We start from the raw sequence: 16,832 nt of genomic DNA on the forward strand, positions 1-16,832 counted from the left end.
CAATTGAGCTCAGAAGGGAAGCTCCATGCTAAAGCGGGGAGGTTGATGTCATTCACACTTGGTCTTGTAGAGCTCACCACTACTTGAGAATTTCGATATTCTATTAGAGAAAGCAATGCAGTCTTCAATTCCACTTTGTCTTTTCTTTTTCAGCTCAATAATGTCTTGAATTGCAGATTTTCGTTTCGGCGAAAAGAGCGAGTTTCATAGATCTCGTATTGGTGTTTGTTAATTACGCTACCCGGAGCTTTTAGCCAATAGGAGTGACTTAATTCAAAACCGCCGGTATTATAGGCCAATTAGATACGGAAAGCTCCCTTCAGAAGGTAGATAGAGTATTGGTAATACGAAGATTCGCTGATATCCCCAGACTCGACGGGGTTGGAGAATGTCCAACGAGGGATAGCTCTGTTGTCTGAAGCATGAAGACCTTATATACACCCTACACAGCACTGAACTATTGGAGCATGATCCACTGCTCTCTCCAACTCAATGTGCAAAGATGCATCGATAAGATCCATTTGGGAAAGAAAATCCGATCAGAAAAATTTCCCCAACGCCCGCTAAATATGCCCAAATACATACTAAGTCATAGGCAAGCACTGGAGCCAATCCTAGACGAGCAGGATTGAATGGCCAGGAGAGAAAAAATTTCGTCTTTGCGACAGTAACGTATGTGGTTAAAAACCGATGTCTACTGTCTATACTCTGTACTTCGGCTGGCGAGGTAAACTCCTGAGAACGATACTCTATTCGTAGGACCATTTTGTTATTAGATTTGAAAGGTTACTCAAATGTCAGTGTTGCTTTCTATCGTAGCTTTTGCCTAGACTTATTCATAACATAAAAAATCACAGAGAGGGCCATCAGACATGTATGCAATTTTCATTGCCCCTTCGGGTTAGCGTTAACATCATTGCTGTATATCAGTCACGTGCCATAATCGAGGATCCACCCACTTGGAATTTTTGACATCGTCAACATCCAGGAACAGCCAAACTGTCAACAAGGGGAGCCGAAACTTGCTGGCATTAGCATCAGCGAAAGGGTTGCCATCCCAAACATCATACACCTCCCTAGTGGAACAGACCACCCTAAGAATCAGCACCTATGTGACATCAACTCAAGCAATTGCGCATAGAACGGCAAGAGCCAACGCGTCCCTGAGGCATGTCCTCTCAATCCCAGATACCTGGATCTGACTTTCGTCCGCCGGAATCTGCACAGCCTCGCAAGTCACTATTTGGTGGACCCAGCAGTGATGTTATCCAACCATCCTCTCCACCAGCGCCGGCGAGACAGTTACTCTTTGGGGAGCCAGCCAGCCAAGATGCTCTTTCACAATCCATCAAAATGGATGAACCTATGGACGAGGAGGCTGACGAATCCGAAAATGAGTTCAATATGATCATGCGAGAACGGCCGTTGGAGGCGCATTATGGCTCCGATGGAGACAGTTTCCACGGAAGTGGTGATGATCAGAAAGCTCCAATGCCAAGAAGATCCAGGCTTTCTCAAATAGAAGCCTCAAGTCAACCGACAATTACGGAGCCTGCAGAGCCGATTTACTACTACACTGTAGACCGAGGTCTTGACCTTCGGTCTGGGATTAAGCGGCCAAATATCTTCACTGGGCACTCATCTACATGGCGAAACTACAATGCAGACGACATCGGTGCATATGAAGCCATGCTTAATAACAGATCAAGAGATCTGGCAGCTCATCTGTACAATGCCCACGCGATTCGCAGGCGAACGCGGGTCACTTCGAAGAAAACAAGCGTCGATAATGAGTTAAGATTTGCCATTCCTCGGCGATGGACGGCATGGCCTTTGCCTTCTGCTCATGTTCCTAGACTTGATGATATTATCAAGGACAAACTGGATGACCCTGGGAATATGCGGATGGAACCTGATCCCCGTCCGAGTGCCGATCTGGAAGAAATAATCACGGCCACCATGTCGAAGACGGCCAAGGAGAAATTCCGGGCCCGGGAGTGGGACTATGAAGAAATCAGAAATGACAGCAAGAAAATCCTCGACGGAGATGAAATTATGCAGGACGATATTTTGGAGAAGGAAGAATATGACGATGATGAGTCTATCGATACCACCTTTTTGGAGCCAATAGTTCAACTGGACGACGACAAATCTTCCCAGAAATTGCGTCCATTGGCACGCAATGTCATGACCCAGTTAGACCGGCTTCTAATGGGGCTTCATTATTCTATGAAAGGGCGTATGCTGGAAGATATTTCCGGAGATGAACAGCCGTCTGACACAGACGACGAAGGCCTTCCAAGAACAACCAGGAGTCAATCCCGTGGAAGGAAACGCACTCGACGAGGCTCTTCCCAAAAAGAAACGCCTCATCGTTCCACCAGCGCCGGATTGTTCTCTAGATTAGACACCGATGATGAGAGCTTGCCAGATGCACCTCGCTCACGAGATCAGTCTCGTGCCACGCTCGCAAGCCAGGATCAGGAAGAGGGCTCTTTCTTCAAGGGCAGACTCAAATTGCGTGACTGGAGTGAAGTGATGGGCCTCGCATCCATAATGGGATTTCCCTCTGATGTGGTAATGCGCACCTCGAAACGATGTGCAGATCTCTTTGGCGAAGACCTAGAATTCAGAACACTGCCCGAAGGCCGCGTCCGGAAGAAGCAGAAAGCGGATGGCCGGGAGGAATATGCCTACACCGAAAGCGAGAGCGAGAGTAATAGTGACCGTGACTCGGCACCACCAAGCCCGCAACTCCTTTCCAACTCCACGCGAAAGGTTTATCCCAAGAACAATCCAAAAGCCAATCAAAAACCCAAGTCCAAGGGAAAGGCCTCATCCTCACGACGAAAACCACGCCAAACTCCCGCTATCGTCCCATCCTCCTCATCATCTGCATCACCAGAGCCTTCGAATGCGCCCTCGAGACCTTCATCGAGACCCGCATCAAGACCTGTCTCGGAGAACAGAGAACAAGGAGTAGAAAGAGAATCAAGACCAGCACGACCAGGTGTTGGCAAAGGACCTCACCGAAAAGTGGACATCCTCTGCCCTTTCAAGGAATGTCCTCGAAATTCGAATGGATTCTCACGCAAATGGAATCTTAATCAGCATATGAAGAAGACACATGGTATGACTGTGAACGATACTTCGAATCAGCGTGGTGTTAGTGGCCCGGATGATGAGACGGCTATTATGCTTGATTAAGTTATGTTATTATATTGAACTACTGTAGATAGCTTCCAAGGTTGTTACGCTACGGCGGAGTACAATGCAGTCTAGTTCTGGCTGATTGTAGGAAAGTCTGAGGTAAAACTCTTGCCATTTTGCATGATACTGGCCCACCGAAAAACAAGATCTCTATTCTCAGGATATCCAGCTGGAGTCAGTGCTTCGCCCGAAAGAGGGTACATAAAGGCCAAATCGACCATTCGGGCCTCGTCCCAAAAGGCAAAGCTGGATTATCGAAAATAGCCAGATTAAGCTGCGTTCTGAAGACCAGTCTCACGACGCATGATCATACCGGTATGTCCCCACAAGCATCCAGGCACAAAACGCATGTCGGGATAGTGCGGTGGTCTGCGTCGCTTCTGCATCAGGGGCATCAAGTTTGGGCAGCAAGTACAGGAACTGCCAGGACGAATGGAGGCAAGATGTTTCTCTTTCTGTATGACCTCTCAATCCAAGCCATGATGGACGCAAGTTGCTCAACCTGTACCGCGAGCAACGGCACTGCCTGTGGAAGTCCACCTTCCACCCAAAGCATCTCCACTTTTGTGTGTGCAGAACCCAGTGAAGAGGGTGAGTCGAGCCGGGGACCATGTTGCTGTTATTCTTACCCAAGGCCGACTCCCTGATCTCGAAGGACAGAACCTCTCTCAAGAAGGCCTACGTGAGCCGTTGTTCCTCATCCCAGGTCGGGCGGCATGCATAAGTATACAAGTATTCACAAACAACTTTCCTTTATTAGCCGTACCAAAGTATACCATACTGTTCTATTTCCTAAGACTATCTACTTCCATAGTAGCTCAAGTATCCAAATCTGGCTATTTAACCGGGGTCTTTCCAGTTTACTCATAGCCAGCCACACAAATGAACCAGAGTATGTATGTTTTACCCAGACAATGAATGTTCAATAACAAGTCTAGAATCTTGATCAAATGTAACCATAAAACTCCTTGCTTTTGCCGGCCCAATAGTCAAAGTATCATCTCCTGTAACAAATCTTATAAAGCCCCCATGCGTAACAACAACAATATCAGGCCGAGCAGTGTTTGCCAATTCCTTAAACTTCTCCTCCAACCGACGCTGAATACGCCATCCACGCTGTTTGAGCGCCTCAGAATCAGACGCATAGAGCCCTTCCTTATTAGGGAATGTAGGATCCAATTCAAGGATGTCCCAGGGCAGATCTTGATACTCGGACTGCAAAATGGAAATGTCCGAGCCAGTGTCGCATGGACGAGAAGAGTGTGCCTGCACATCCGGCTCAAGAACGAATTTTGCACCCTTTTGAACGCCTGCTCCTGATCCTTTGGCGTAGTATTTTTGATCGAGTGTTCGTTGAAAGCCGATGTAAGCTGTTTGAAGAGTACGTCGTAGCGGAGACGCCAGCACTAGTCCAACACTTTCTTTGAATTGAAAAGTTTGTGATAGCTCCCGGGACTGTTCGATTCCTCTTTCAGTCAGTGGCGGGTCTAGGATCGTCGTATCATGGGCAGGATTGTGCGTTCCCTCTGCATGTCGGACGATATGTAGCCGGAAAAGCATTCTGCTGGGAATTGATTCTTGGTGTCTGTACGGATATTTCACGTAGAAGAGTGCGGCTGAGCAGAAGATCATGATTATGGCGATGAACCTGATTAATATTTTCATGTTGGACTATGAACAGTTACTTTTCCCGGACCGTAGCATCCTAGAGCTTATATCCGAGCTTAATCGGTCCGCCCTTCTCGATTAGGTACGATCGACCGCACGCCTTACTCTGAGGAAATTGTTCACACGAGAAGTGCCGAGTTACGAACGGTTTCTCATTTAATTTCTGATCCTGGAGCATTTCGTGGTAAGCATTCCGATACTGGTAACCCGAGGCGAGAGCCATACTTATCTCCGAGCTTGTAAGGCTGAGCATCGGGAGTGTCGTTATGAGCCGTTATTACTAGGCTTCTACTTTCTAGAGTCAAATTCATTATTCCAAGTGTTCCTGAGTTGCGATTTCCATCCACAAACACCAAATCAGTTAGTACAAGGCTTTGTATAACTAGAAGCTTTTCCTTCTTCCATTCCCATCCCGACTCTTCACAAACTCATTCTCAAAGTCAAGACCCGCATCCTGGCGAATGATACCATACCCAGATGATGAATCCAGAGGACGACCACCATTCTCATCCGAGAACTGCTTAGCCCGAAGCATATGCTCCAGTGCCACTTCCGCAACCTTCAACCTCGTTCCAGCGTCTCGAGCACAACTAATACCATGCTGCACATCCTTGATACCCAAATTCAAATTGGACCATGGCAACTGGCCTAAATCATAGCATTAGCAAATTATAATAGTTCACAGGCATGAGTCTGTAAACCTACCCTCTCCAGGCATATACGCTCCCTGCGTCATACGCGTTGAATCAGAATACGCCAAACTCCCAAAATTCAACTCGAGTAGCTTTTCCAGTGTCCCACTGCCGAGATTGCTCTTTTCGGCGAGCACATGGGCTTCGCCTACAATTTCCATTGTTCCTGCGACGATGAAATTACTGCATCGCGTTAGCGATTGAACCATCTGACACACAATGGAATCATGGTTGGAAGGTTCTTACCCCAAAGCCTTGAGTAGAGTAGCTTTTTCAGGTTCATCTGATACAATCATAACCTCACGGGCGATGACACCTTTTCCAAATGGCGAGGCTAATTCGATGGCTTTGCTAGGTCCGCTCATCGCCATGAGGACTTGGCCCTTTTGTGCAGCTGGGGTGGCTCCGAATACCGGTGCTGTTTTTATTTGTGAGTAGTTGTAGGTCATTAAACAATTATAGTTACAGACCGGCGACGAAGGATGAATTCCGCTGTGTCAGTTTCTCGCTTGTAGTTTTGGAAGTACTTGGATGAACTGTAGTTGTATCCACGAATACCTTGCCGTCTATATCTTCCACAGCTAAAATCTGGTCGATGATAGAAACTAGCGCCACATCGTCGCTGGTCTTTTTGCACACTATCAGTAAGCAATGTTCGTCCTAAGATGGAGTAGACCACGAGATGGTCTCTTTCAAATAGAGGCCGACTTACAGATATGAACACGAGATCACATTGCCGAACAAGCTGGGCAATAGAGTGGCAACCGACAGCTCCAATTGATTCAAGTGGTGCGCCACGGGACGCTGTCCGGTTCCAAAATCTCAAGCCTGGTTTCTTTTCGCGGTGGAGGAATTGTTGGACATTTTGGGCCATTGCCAGACCCATACTTCCGAGGCCTAGAAGATGTTAGGATCCTGATTGAAATTGAGATTGTTCTGCTGTTGTCGTACCTATCCACCCCACTTGGGGGTTGCTAGTTGTCATGATTGGTACTTGGTACTTCTGTGGTTTTCTTAACTTGTCTGGATAAGATATGATCCGCTCTCTGGCAATAAATACTAGAGCAACACGAAGAGTACAGTTGACAGTGAATATACACGTCGTCAACTTCGGATGTGAGCCGAAGGATGAGTCAGAAGCTTCTAGCGCTGGAGTTTGTCTTCCCGTGGATGTAGGAGATTTACTTCCTCGCTATGTAACGTTATGCCAAAGGACCTTTATTTAAAAGGAAGTATACAAGGATAAAAAGAACAAAGTTATACATATAAGTGGGATATAATCCCTTCAATGGCATTAAACTTCAATCACAAATTTTTGAGGTGCCTATACATGTGATCCAAACCACAAACGCCCTGCAAAGCACTATCTAACATGCACAACGGTCGAGTCAAGAGCTTTAGTTCTTATCGCCCTTCTCACCCTTCTCGCCCTTCTCGAGCTTACGTCTCTTCGAACGAAGCTTAGCTGACTCATCGGCAGTCTTCTTGTTCGAGTACATCATCTTCTCGAGCAGCTTGCGCTTCTTCCGGCTCATCATCATCTTCTGTCTCTCGAGCTCCTCATCCTCACTGCGCTTCTTAGCGGCAAGCTTCTTGGATTTGGAAGCCTTCTTCTTGGAAGCCTCATCGGCAGCACCAGCAGAGGAGAAGGGAAGACCAGCAGCCTCGGCCTCGAGCTCCTTCTGATGCTGAGTGCGGGCAGCCTCATCGTCGTCCTCGGATTCAGAGGCGGCTTCCTCTTCGAAGCCACCGAAGTCCTCAACCTCCTCGTCAGATTCCTCCTCGCTCTCGTCATCGTCGGTGCCGGCAACATCCATGCCGCCGTCGACAGACTCGTCCTCGGATTCCTCGGCGGGCTTCTCCTCAACAGCGGCCTCGTCATCCATCTCCTCGTCGCTGTCCGAAGCATCGGCAGCGATCTCGGCTTCACCTTCCTCTTCCTGCTCGGCCAGGGTGGCGCGCGGGTCGTAAGCACCGCGAGAAGCCTTAACCCAAGGGCTCAAGTGGGGTGGGAGAGTGGCGCCAGGGGCATAGAGGTCGGCACGGAGGAGCTTGCCCTCGTTGATGCAGTCCCAGATCCACTGGGGCTGGACGTAGGTGCGGCCTGGAATGCGGGTTCCGGGCTTGACCTTCTGAACGGCGTTCTCGTCGGCAGCGGGAATGGCGGGGAGGGATTCTTGGGGAAGCTGGGGTCGGTCGACGATCTGGTGAGTGATACGGGGGTCGGTCTCATCGTGGGTGAAGGCTCCATCGCCGAGCACGGAGGCCCAACCGACGCGCTTGCAGCCGAAGGCGCGGAGGATGAACTCAATTGGGGCCTTGGGGGCTTCACGGGAAATGTAGAACACGAAAGGAGCGAAGAGTGCACCGGCCTCGTTGCCGCTCATCTGGGGCTGGGGGAGAGTGTCGGCCTCGGGGGCGGCGGGCTCGAAGCGGTCGATGGCATCGGTCTGTTCCTCGGTGTTCTCGACTGTCTTCTCATCTGTGGTCTTGTCCAGACCAGCATTCTTGATCACCTTGTCCACCTTGGCTTGGAGTTCCTCGGAGACTTCCTTGTTCGAGTTGCTGGTAGACTGGGGCTTGTTTGCCTCAATAGCCTTGGGAACATCACCTACTGAGCGACCCTCAAGAGTGAAAGCCGCAAGTTCAGCACCGTTCTCGTCACTGCGGGTATCAAACTTAGGCGGGTATCTCAAACCGATAGATGAGTACAGACGGAAGTTGACGAAGCCCAAGAGGGTGGTGTAAAACTCGACGAAGGTGGCCATGATACGGTAGTCGACGTCGCCGTTGACACGCTGGACGAAACGGTAGGGAACCAACCACATGATGTCTTGTCCCTGGATGGTAGCCTGGTAGTAGATACCCTTGATGGAAAGGAAGGATCTGCGCAGAGAGTTGGTCATGATCAGGTAATGCTGGAACTCGTGGCAGAGACGCTGGCAGAGCGCAATAGTCTTGGCGGGAACATGGTCGCTGGAGGGAAGGGTGGCGAAGAGGAAGAGAAGAGAAAGAGCGTCGTCAAGATCACGGAGAGCATCGATGAAGGTCGGGTAACGCTCCTTAATGACATGGTCGAGGGTGAGTTTCGGGGCGTTGTTCTTTTCGAGGCGCGCAGCATCGCTGACTTCACCACGGCCCAGGGAGCGAGCAATCTTCTTCGCAAGGGACTTCTGGTCACGGAACTTGTTCAGGAGCGGCTCGTGGAGCAGATACTGGATATCCTTGGTGTAATAGAAGGTTGTGTTGGGGGTTGATGTCTTCGAGGCCTTCTTCTTGTTACGGGGCTCACGAGGGTAGATACCTGATGTCGGAGACTGTGATTAGACTTGCGATTCATATGGACGGAGAACAGAGGTCCTTACCCTTGAAGATGCATAGCCGGCGGAAATCTGGGAGAGAGATCTGAAGTTTGCGCACGGCCTGAGTTCTGGTAATGTAGTTCTTGGCCTGGCCAGAGGTACCTAAGAAGGAGGTTAGCGGTGAAAATGTGATAATTCAGGGCTTCGAAACATACCCTTCTTCTTGATTTTCGCCATAATGAAGAATGGTTGTCAGAATGTCCAAATGGCTGCTGATAAGAAGAAGAAAATTTCTCGATAACTTTTTTTCTTACCGCCGATGGCCCGTGCACAAAGGCGGAGAGAGTCGTCTCTAAGGGACAGCTGGAACAACAACACTCCACAGCAATGCAGCCATGATAGATCGGAAGCTGGTGGTCTTTGGCGCAGCCTTTGTGCTGCGTCTGCTTCTTATCTGTCTGTTTCCTTCATTGCCTGACTTGTTGACAGGAAGGGTCGAGGTCTCGACCCCTGTCAATAGCTTCAAACGATGTACGTGACCCCAACAACCAGTTATTGCGCATTTGAAGCTAATTCCAATTAGTGCAAGAAGGCTTGTTTCTATATAAGGGCAATGTGTCCCCGTATGATGGGGGTACTTTTCACCAGGTTTGTGGATCCGACACTCCAACTACGTTCGCGCAATTAACAGTTCGGTCCGATCTAGGCACCGCTCCTGTTACCTCTGTTCGCCCTACTTCCAGATGCAAAGACCTGGCCTTTAGCTACAGCAATTTTCTACATTCTAGTCGACCTCGTGAATGCTCAGGCATTGGTCACCATCTCCGAGTCAGGCCAATCGATCAATTCGAGATTCCATTCGGCAATTCGGAAGCATGTCCGATGGAACGGAGTGTCTGTCGCGGCATGGTATGGTCTTCCGCTTTTCGGCTACTCATAGACACATGTGCTAACCTAAGAAACAGGTTTCTGTTCAACCCTTTCACAATTGCGACATGTTTGGCACGATCAACCAGCGTATTTACCGCCTCCGGGATCCTCTTCGCAGTTTCAAATGCAGTCTCGGGCAATAGCATTAATGCTATGCTAGCCCTAGGACTCGCTTCCTACCTATCCCTGTATCCCGCGCTTTTGTTCATTCCGCTGGTTTTGGTCTGTTATGACCAACGCGCGCAGGGCCCGCAAGCACCTAAGATCGCACCGTTCATCATGCAGCACGCCGGTCTACTCGTCGCCAGCATTGCAGGCTTGCTCGGACTTTCGGTCATGATCACCGGTAACTTCTGGGAGTTTATATCGGCAACTTATGGGTTCCATCTTTTGGTTCCGGACTTGACTCCCAACGTCGGTCTATGGTGGTACTTCTTCATTGAAATGTTCGATTCATTCCGAGAGTTCTTCCTCGGAGTCTTCTGGCTTCACTTGGCCAGCTATGTTGGAGGTCTCACAGCGCGTTTCCGACGACAGCCCTTGTTCGTCATCACCTCCCTTCTTGGTGTCTTTGCGATCTTCAAGCCATACCCCAGCATCTCAGATGCATCTCTGTACTTCGCGTTGCTACCGTTGTACCGTCATCTTTTCCCACGTGAGTATCTTAGTTGTGCTGTCCCGTTCCAGGGTTTCCTTGGCTAATGTTTCTCAGTAATGCGATATACCTTCTTTGCAGTCTCGGCAATCCTATACTCCACCCTTCTCGGTCCCGCTTTCTACCATCTATGGATCTACGCAGGGTCCGGAAACGCTAACTTCTTCTACGCCATCACTCTAGTCTGGAGTTTGGGTCTCTCCATCCTAGTTGCAGACACCGTCTTCGCCGCCCTCAGAGACGAGTGGGAACAAGACAACCCAGGACAACAAGGCACAGAAGTACGACAGGTATAACACAATGTACATTAGAATCCAGCATATTTCTCACTTCCAATTCCATCAACGATCAGCTTAGCATCAAACCATCCAACAAATAGTCCGTCCTCATACTCTCAACTGCTTAGACAGAATCATATAATCAACATCCTTAACCGTCCCATTCCGCAACCTCCGCGGTCGGGGCGAGTACTCATCAATCTCATACCCAAGCCTCTCATAAAACCGACAAGCCACCACATTCGACTTGAAAACAGTCAACATAGCCTTCTCCAAGCCGACAGCCCGGCCGATCTCCTCCATGCGCTTCATAAGAACCGACCCGACACCCCGCCCCCGGGCCCTCGGCGAAAGGTGGATCTCGTAGCAGTAGACCACTTCCTTGCCATCTTCGTAAGTAACCATAAACGATAAGAAACCAAGCACGTTTTGATTCTGAGGCGTAGGAACCAGACCCGTTTCATCGCGCTCTTTGGGTGTATCGGTAGCATCCTCTACTTTTCCCTCGTCATTTGAATCACCCCGCAGAATCAAATACTTCATATCGGGAAGTTTCATCTCCTTGCGCTTTTTACGGCGGGACCAGCCACCGCTGGAGGCGCGGTAGGCTTCGCCTGATGTCTGCTCGATGAGGTCTAGACAGGTTTCTAGGTCGTCGGGGGAGATGCTTGCCGCGGAGTACACGTCCAATGGCGTTTCAATCGGCATAATTTGCTCTGTCTGGCCTGAGCCTGGAGGAGCTTGACTTGGTGCATTCTCTGGAGTTTGATCACATGCTGTGGCAGGAGGCATGTATTTGGTGATGAATTCTCCAATGCTTAATGCGTTGGTCCGCTCGACTAGCGGGGGCACTGTGGGTCGGTTAGCACGCGTCATCATTTGGAATGTGGTGAAATCTGTGTATCATGGGGGCTTTGGGGGGTTATCATGTAGATGGGGTGTGATACAGAGGCATTTACTGACTTTTGGGGACGCGTCGAGTGGGAGGCTCGGACTTTTTGGTTCTGTTTTTCGTGACTCGGCCTTCTTTGATAGATGAGAGCATCTCGGTGTGTGTGGTTATCACAGTAGGATAAAGTGTTCAAGGTTGAGGAATTAGGTGTGGGGGAAATGCGTTTGAGTCCATACTCCCGGCGGAAGAAAAGTGGTTGGAGCCGCGTCGAGGCTTGAAGATGCAGAGTGCGTACACAACACACCTATATTTCTTTTATTTTGGCAATTCCATTTAAAGTTCTTCTATAATATCACCTACTACGTCAGAGATCTGTTGATTTTGAAAAAAAATATCTTCCATGAAATTTTGCCCTGACCAGCCAGAGCGAGAAGTATATATAATGTTATCCATCCGCCCTCACTGAATGCCACACCCACTTGGGCCATAGCCACTTAAGCAGCTCTCTGTTTTGCAGCATGCTCCTCAGCACGTCGCTCAGCTTCAGCAGCACCCAATTCTCCGAAAACATCAACTCCCCAACGGAACGGATAGTTGTACCGGGCGTTCTTGTCCAGCTTGTTTAGTGCGGCAAACTCCTCATCGGGGATGACGAAATCTATATAATTTGTTAAACCTTCCAAAGAGCACAAAGGGAGACAGGATTATACCTTGGAAATTGCTCTCAATGCGCGAGGGCGTCACACTCTTTGGCAACACCGCAGAACCGCGCTGGATAGCCCATGAGATGAGAACTTGCGCAGGGTCTTTATTCAGTTTTTTGGCGATATCCTCGACCACAGGGTCATTGACAACTCTATTAGTTTCATGTTAGTAACAGGTTCGTAAAAGAAGGCGTTTTTGTCAAAAGTTCGTACCGTGGTAGATCAAAGATGTTGTTGCCCAGCGGGCTATAGGCAACCGGAAGGATGTTCTTGAGATGTTTTGTTAGAATATTCAGCAAACGTGATGCTCCAGAATATAGAATACCTTTTCTTTCAAGTAGGAAAAGAGTTCCGGTTGAAGAAGATATGGATGAGCCTCAATCTGATTGGCAGCAGGAGGAATCTCTGCAGTCTTGAGCAGATCTTCAGTCGCCTTGATTGTGAAGTTACTGATTCCAATGCTTCGGATCTTGCCCGCTTTGACGAGCTTCTCTAGGGCGGCCCAAGTGTCGGAGACCGGAACATCGGCTAAGCGGAATCGCTTCGTCACCGGGTCCGTTGGCGTGAGAGTTTCGTTGGTATAAGCAAATGCAGTTGGCCAATGAATCTGTCACAAGCGTTAGAGTTGTCATTGAATTGAAAGTATTGGAATAATACCAGATACAGATCCAGGTAGTCGGTCTGCAGGTCCTTCAATGTCTTGTTGAGGCCCTCCTCCACGTTATCGGGGTGATGATGGGTGTTCCAGAGCTTGCTAGTAATCTTAATGGCAGCAAATATTTGTTAGTCTTATTCCTTGTCGCATCTGTTAAGGAAATATTACTCACAAAGATCTCCTCACGAGGCACACCTGACTTCTTCCAGCCATTTCCTACTTCATTCTCATTCTGATAACACGCAGCTGCATCAATGTGACGGTATCCTTGGCGAAGAGCAGCTTCAACCGCCTGCTCAACTTCATGAGGCTTGGAGAGCTTTTATGGATAGGTTAGCGATTTCATTTCACGTATTGGAGGCGGGAGGCATACCCAAGTGCCGAGACCGACGGCGGGGATGTCATAGCCCGAATTGAGCTTGAAGGTTCGTCCAAGAGACATAATAAGTAGGTATTGTAAGAAACAAAAGTCGTAGTTATTCAGATAGCAGTTATAAGCCGAGGAAGAATTCACGACTATTTATATTTTGCATTTATCCTTCCCCTCCAAAGGAGATCATTTCGATACGCGATCGGATGAGCTCGCGCCATCGGCAATTATCATGTTAGCGATGAACCCAGTGAATGTCGAATTGAAATCGCGATATTATCTCCCGATTGCACAATTGTGGATCGGCTCTATAGAGTGGGGTGCTTGGCCAGATGTTAAATGCGCCACTTTTTAAGGAACATAACTCAAATGCCTTTAAACAGAAGTAAAAGAAGACAAAACCATTAATAACTGATACAAAAATCGAAGGGTAGGCTCTATTGGCTGGTCGTGAATCTATGAGTATACTGTCGTCGGGGCCATGATCCGCCATAGACCAAACGTATAGAGAGGAAGATAGGAAGACAAGCGGGTAAAAGTAGACAAATCTATCAGTCCCAAGCTCTAGCGAGATGATAGAACTAGAGAATTTGTTAATCACTAGATTAGATTTGTTGTTGATATATGGTTGGTATAGATTTTGGCTGTGACCTAGAAACTCGAGACATACCAACGTAGATCTGCAATCCGGCTGATGTTTTGACCCACAACATCTCCTATGTATATCTTACCTTATGGCAGACGGCTTTATATAGAAATTATTGATACTGAGGTCTGCAGTGTCTACTATGTATCTATAGTAGATTTGATCCTTCTGCTATAATAAACCAGTTAGGCAACCAACTTGTGCAATGAACAGGAGCCCGCCAAGATCTAAGGTTGAGATAACTTGACCGACAATTTGTGTTATATGGGGGCGTGATGCTTTTGAGTGAATTTGAAGACTATCCAGAGCGAAACATCTAGATAAAATTGGTCGGTATTGAAATACTGTGCAACACCACATCAGCCACGTCCATAATGCTTCAATATGAGAGGACAGCAAAACGTGGCCCCGTTGGTTACCCCTGGCTAAGCTGAGCGGCTGAACACAGAGGATGATCCTGTGTTAGCCTTACTGTAGAGTTCCGGACCGCCCCGGGCAACTGTTCATGTCCATGTGGTGCGAAGAGCTCAATGATTTCGTGTTCATCGGCGAGAGATGCTAGGCTTAATGCAGATATCGTCGAATGATTTCACGTAATAATCATTATTGGCTTGGGTTGGCTAAAGTTTGCATTTAAGTGCCCCAACACTGAAACCTACGCATGTAAGAGACTTCTTCCTCAGAATTGTGAATGTAGTAAGTTTACTAGTAAGATGCAAGCACAGGATAATCAGGGGCTTGAAGAAATCCAAAGACATCCAGAATATCAGGAGAATTTTCGCTTAAAACAAACAGGATCAGCATGGTGTTGGACATACAGTAGTCATTCCCGACACAAGCCTATGAAGATCAGCCTTATAAATTGCCACCAGATGTACTCTACAGAATAAACTTGGATTTCTGAACAACACAGACGAGGGCTTCAATCTCATATAACGCGAAAAGTAGTCCTAACAAGATTATCCAAGAGTCCGAAGTAATTCTGATGTTCAAAAAAAGTTCGGGCGAGCGATGTGCGAATGAGGCATTTTGCGAGTGGGTTATCGGGTTATCTCCACGCACGAGCTTTTTGGTACTGTACTATAGCTGAACACGTATTAAGATTGGCTATCACATAATGCATGGTCACACTGCGTCAAGAACCTCGCTGTACGTATTGTCGCCGGCCAATCATGTACAGTTGTCCGGTCATGTGACTACATTATGCTAACTAAGCATAATTTAGAGCAGCAACGTCATGTATATGATATCCCTGTCGTACAGTTCAGTATCAAGTGTCAAAATGATGCCAAAGTCTGAGTATCAACGGAAAGTGTCGTCTCCAGTTAGGTACATACATGTACTTAGCATCTAACAAATTTGTTTTGAGTCTTAATAATCGTGCCGTCATAATAGTGCGCAGATGTGGAACCCGGAAGTTGCATGCATACATACATACGTCAGTACATCAGGGTGCTCAATGATATAAACTCTCAGATTCTCCTCAACCCCGCTACCTTGAATTTATCTTAAAGCATTCGTGCCCATAAGAACTATACATCCAACAATGCCTCCTGCGACCATGAAGCAATGGGTCATCCAAGACAAGGAACACGACCTCGATGGCCTTGTCTATAAGGATGCGGAGGTCCCGGAAGTCGGTGAAAACGAAGTCTTGGTGAAGCTCCAGGCTGCGTCACTGAACTACCGTGACCTTATTATCCCGAAGGTATGAAAATAAAATTACTTACACTTTCATGTTCATGTATAAGGATCAGCTTGAGGAATAGATCACTCACTTTTGACAGGGCCAATACCCATTCCCTGTCAATCTCCCTGTTGTCGCCGGCTCGGATGGTGCTGGCGAAGTCGTGGAAGTGGGATCTAAGGTTGTCGAGTTCAAAAAGGGTGATCAAGTGGCAACTCTTTTCAACCAGGGCCACCAATTTGGTGAAATGGACCTGCACGCCGCCACGACCGGCCTAGGTGGCGCAATCGACGGTACCCTGCGGGAATATGCCGTCTATAACGAGCAGGGGCTGGTTAAGGCACCAAGGAACCTGACGGCTCTCGAGGCCAGCACTCTTACTTGCGCGGCCCTCACCAGTTGGAATGCTCTCTATGGGTTGAAGCCCGTGAAGTCGGGCCAGGTCGTTCTTGTGCAAGGAACTGGCGGTGTTAGCACGTTCGGTTTGCAGGTAAGTGGAGAGAAAATATCCCCGAATGAGACATTTCTCGGCTAACACTTTATGTTATAGTTCGCTAAAGCTGCTGGTGCAACTGTTATTGCCACCACTTCTTCATCCGAAAAGGCCGATAAGCTCAAGAAGCTCGGTGCGGACCATGTCATTAACTATAAGGCTGACCACAACTGGGGTGACGCTGTCCGCAAGCTGACTCCCGAAGGAGCTGGCGTGGACCACATTATCGAAGTGGGCGGAAGCGGCACTCTTCGGCAGAGCTTCAAGTGTGTGAAGTTCGAGGGTATTATCAGTGTTATTGGTTTCGTCGGAGGCGTTGATCCTAAGATCCAGCCGACTGTGCTGGAAACGTTGACTCACATTTGCACTGTTCGCGGTGTCTATGTTGGTAGCAAGGCCCAGATGAGGGACATGGTCCGGGCTATTGAGGCCAATGATATCCACCCCGTAGTGGATGACAAGGTCTTCAGTCTACATCAGGCTCGGGAAGCTTATGATTACATGGTGAGTTGATCTTATCTTATGGCAACTGCTCACATACTGATAAAACGCGTCATAGTGGGCTCAAAAGCACTTCGGCAAGTTGACGATCAAGATCACCTAAGAAGTCTTACGCAAATACATCGAGGACAAATGTAGCAAATTGAAAT

General features: G+C 48.3%; 8 protein-coding genes across 8 annotated transcripts; 3 read left to right on the top strand and 5 right to left on the bottom strand.

Annotated features, from left to right (window-relative positions):
- Positions 1 to 1,170: 1,170 nt before the first annotated feature.
- Positions 1,171 to 3,207, top strand: N7446_003025 (uncharacterized protein; the record flags this gene model as incomplete). The annotated part of the gene is made up of 1 exon (XM_058511774.1): positions 1,171 to 3,207. The coding sequence occupies one exon, from the start codon at positions 1,171 to 1,173 to the stop codon at positions 3,205 to 3,207; it is 2,037 nt and encodes a 678-aa protein (XP_058377310.1).
- A 906-nt stretch (positions 3,208 to 4,113) lies between these two features.
- Positions 4,114 to 4,770, bottom strand: N7446_003026 (uncharacterized protein; the record flags this gene model as incomplete). Its single annotated transcript, XM_058511775.1, has 1 exon — positions 4,114 to 4,770. The coding sequence occupies one exon, from the start codon at positions 4,768 to 4,770 to the stop codon at positions 4,114 to 4,116; it is 657 nt and encodes a 218-aa protein (XP_058377311.1).
- A 484-nt stretch (positions 4,771 to 5,254) lies between these two features.
- N7446_003027 (NAD(P)-dependent oxidoreductase) lies at positions 5,255 to 6,571 on the bottom strand. The gene is made up of 6 exons (XM_058511776.1): positions 6,522 to 6,571; positions 6,283 to 6,467; positions 6,041 to 6,197; positions 5,817 to 5,988; positions 5,584 to 5,753; positions 5,255 to 5,526 (listed from the first exon to the last, which is right to left on the bottom strand). The coding sequence occupies exons 1-6, from the start codon at positions 6,553 to 6,555 to the stop codon at positions 5,261 to 5,263; spliced, it is 984 nt and encodes a 327-aa protein (XP_058377312.1). The 5' UTR covers positions 6,556 to 6,571; the 3' UTR covers positions 5,255 to 5,260.
- A 396-nt stretch (positions 6,572 to 6,967) lies between these two features.
- Positions 6,968 to 9,109, bottom strand: nop7 (mRNA-binding ribosome synthesis protein NOP7; the record flags this gene model as incomplete). Its single annotated transcript, XM_058511777.1, has 3 exons — positions 6,968 to 8,874; positions 8,936 to 9,034; positions 9,088 to 9,109. The coding sequence occupies 3 exons, from the start codon at positions 9,107 to 9,109 to the stop codon at positions 6,968 to 6,970; spliced, it is 2,028 nt and encodes a 675-aa protein (XP_058377313.1).
- A 158-nt stretch (positions 9,110 to 9,267) lies between these two features.
- Positions 9,268 to 10,753, top strand: N7446_003029 (GPI-anchored transamidase subunit GAB1; the record flags this gene model as incomplete). The annotated part of the gene is made up of 5 exons (XM_058511778.1): positions 9,268 to 9,403; positions 9,456 to 9,520; positions 9,579 to 9,781; positions 9,838 to 10,457; positions 10,515 to 10,753. 5 exons carry the CDS (start codon positions 9,268 to 9,270, stop codon positions 10,751 to 10,753), a joined length of 1,263 nt encoding a protein of 420 aa, XP_058377314.1.
- Positions 10,754 to 10,843: 90 nt separating this feature from the next.
- Positions 10,844 to 11,841, bottom strand: N7446_003030 (N-terminal L-serine N(alpha)-acetyltransferase NAT4; the record flags this gene model as incomplete). The annotated part of the gene is made up of 2 exons (XM_058511779.1): positions 11,699 to 11,841; positions 10,844 to 11,586 (listed from the first exon to the last, which is right to left on the bottom strand). Exons 1-2 carry the CDS (start codon positions 11,778 to 11,780, stop codon positions 10,844 to 10,846), a joined length of 825 nt encoding a protein of 274 aa, XP_058377315.1. The 5' UTR covers positions 11,781 to 11,841.
- Positions 11,842 to 12,121: 280 nt separating this feature from the next.
- N7446_003031 (uncharacterized protein) lies at positions 12,122 to 13,428 on the bottom strand (the record flags this gene model as incomplete). The annotated part of the gene is made up of 7 exons (XM_058511780.1): positions 12,122 to 12,285; positions 12,338 to 12,483; positions 12,545 to 12,600; positions 12,657 to 12,938; positions 12,989 to 13,093; positions 13,159 to 13,305; positions 13,360 to 13,428. 7 exons carry the CDS (start codon positions 13,426 to 13,428, stop codon positions 12,122 to 12,124), a joined length of 969 nt encoding a protein of 322 aa, XP_058377316.1.
- Positions 13,429 to 15,548: 2,120 nt separating this feature from the next.
- N7446_003032 (zinc-dependent alcohol dehydrogenase family protein) lies at positions 15,549 to 16,786 on the top strand (the record flags this gene model as incomplete). Its single annotated transcript, XM_058511781.1, has 4 exons — positions 15,549 to 15,710; positions 15,790 to 16,179; positions 16,240 to 16,686; positions 16,742 to 16,786. 4 exons carry the CDS (start codon positions 15,549 to 15,551, stop codon positions 16,784 to 16,786), a joined length of 1,044 nt encoding a protein of 347 aa, XP_058377317.1.
- Between the last annotated feature and the right edge of the window lie 46 nt (positions 16,787 to 16,832).

The sequence above is a fragment of the Penicillium canescens genome (assembly GCF_028828765.1).
Source record: "Penicillium canescens strain IBT 15451 chromosome Unknown utg000002l_segment0_segment0, whole genome shotgun sequence".
Taxonomy (NCBI): domain Eukaryota; kingdom Fungi; phylum Ascomycota; class Eurotiomycetes; order Eurotiales; family Aspergillaceae; genus Penicillium; species Penicillium canescens.

What these genes read in the sequence shown, in the direction of transcription:
- N7446_003027 (XM_058511776.1), bottom strand. Translation starts at nt 6,555, where the DNA reads ATGACAACTAGCAACCCCCAAGTGGGGTGGATAG. An exon ending in CCCCCAAGTGGGGTGGATAG is followed by an intron (nt 6,468 to 6,521) that starts GTACGACAACAG and finishes AACATCTTCTAG; the next exon opens with GCCTCGGAAGTATGGGTCTG. An exon ending in GTGATCTCGTGTTCATATCT is followed by an intron (nt 6,198 to 6,282) that starts GTAAGTCGGCCT and finishes GTGTGCAAAAAG; the next exon opens with ACCAGCGACGATGTGGCGCT.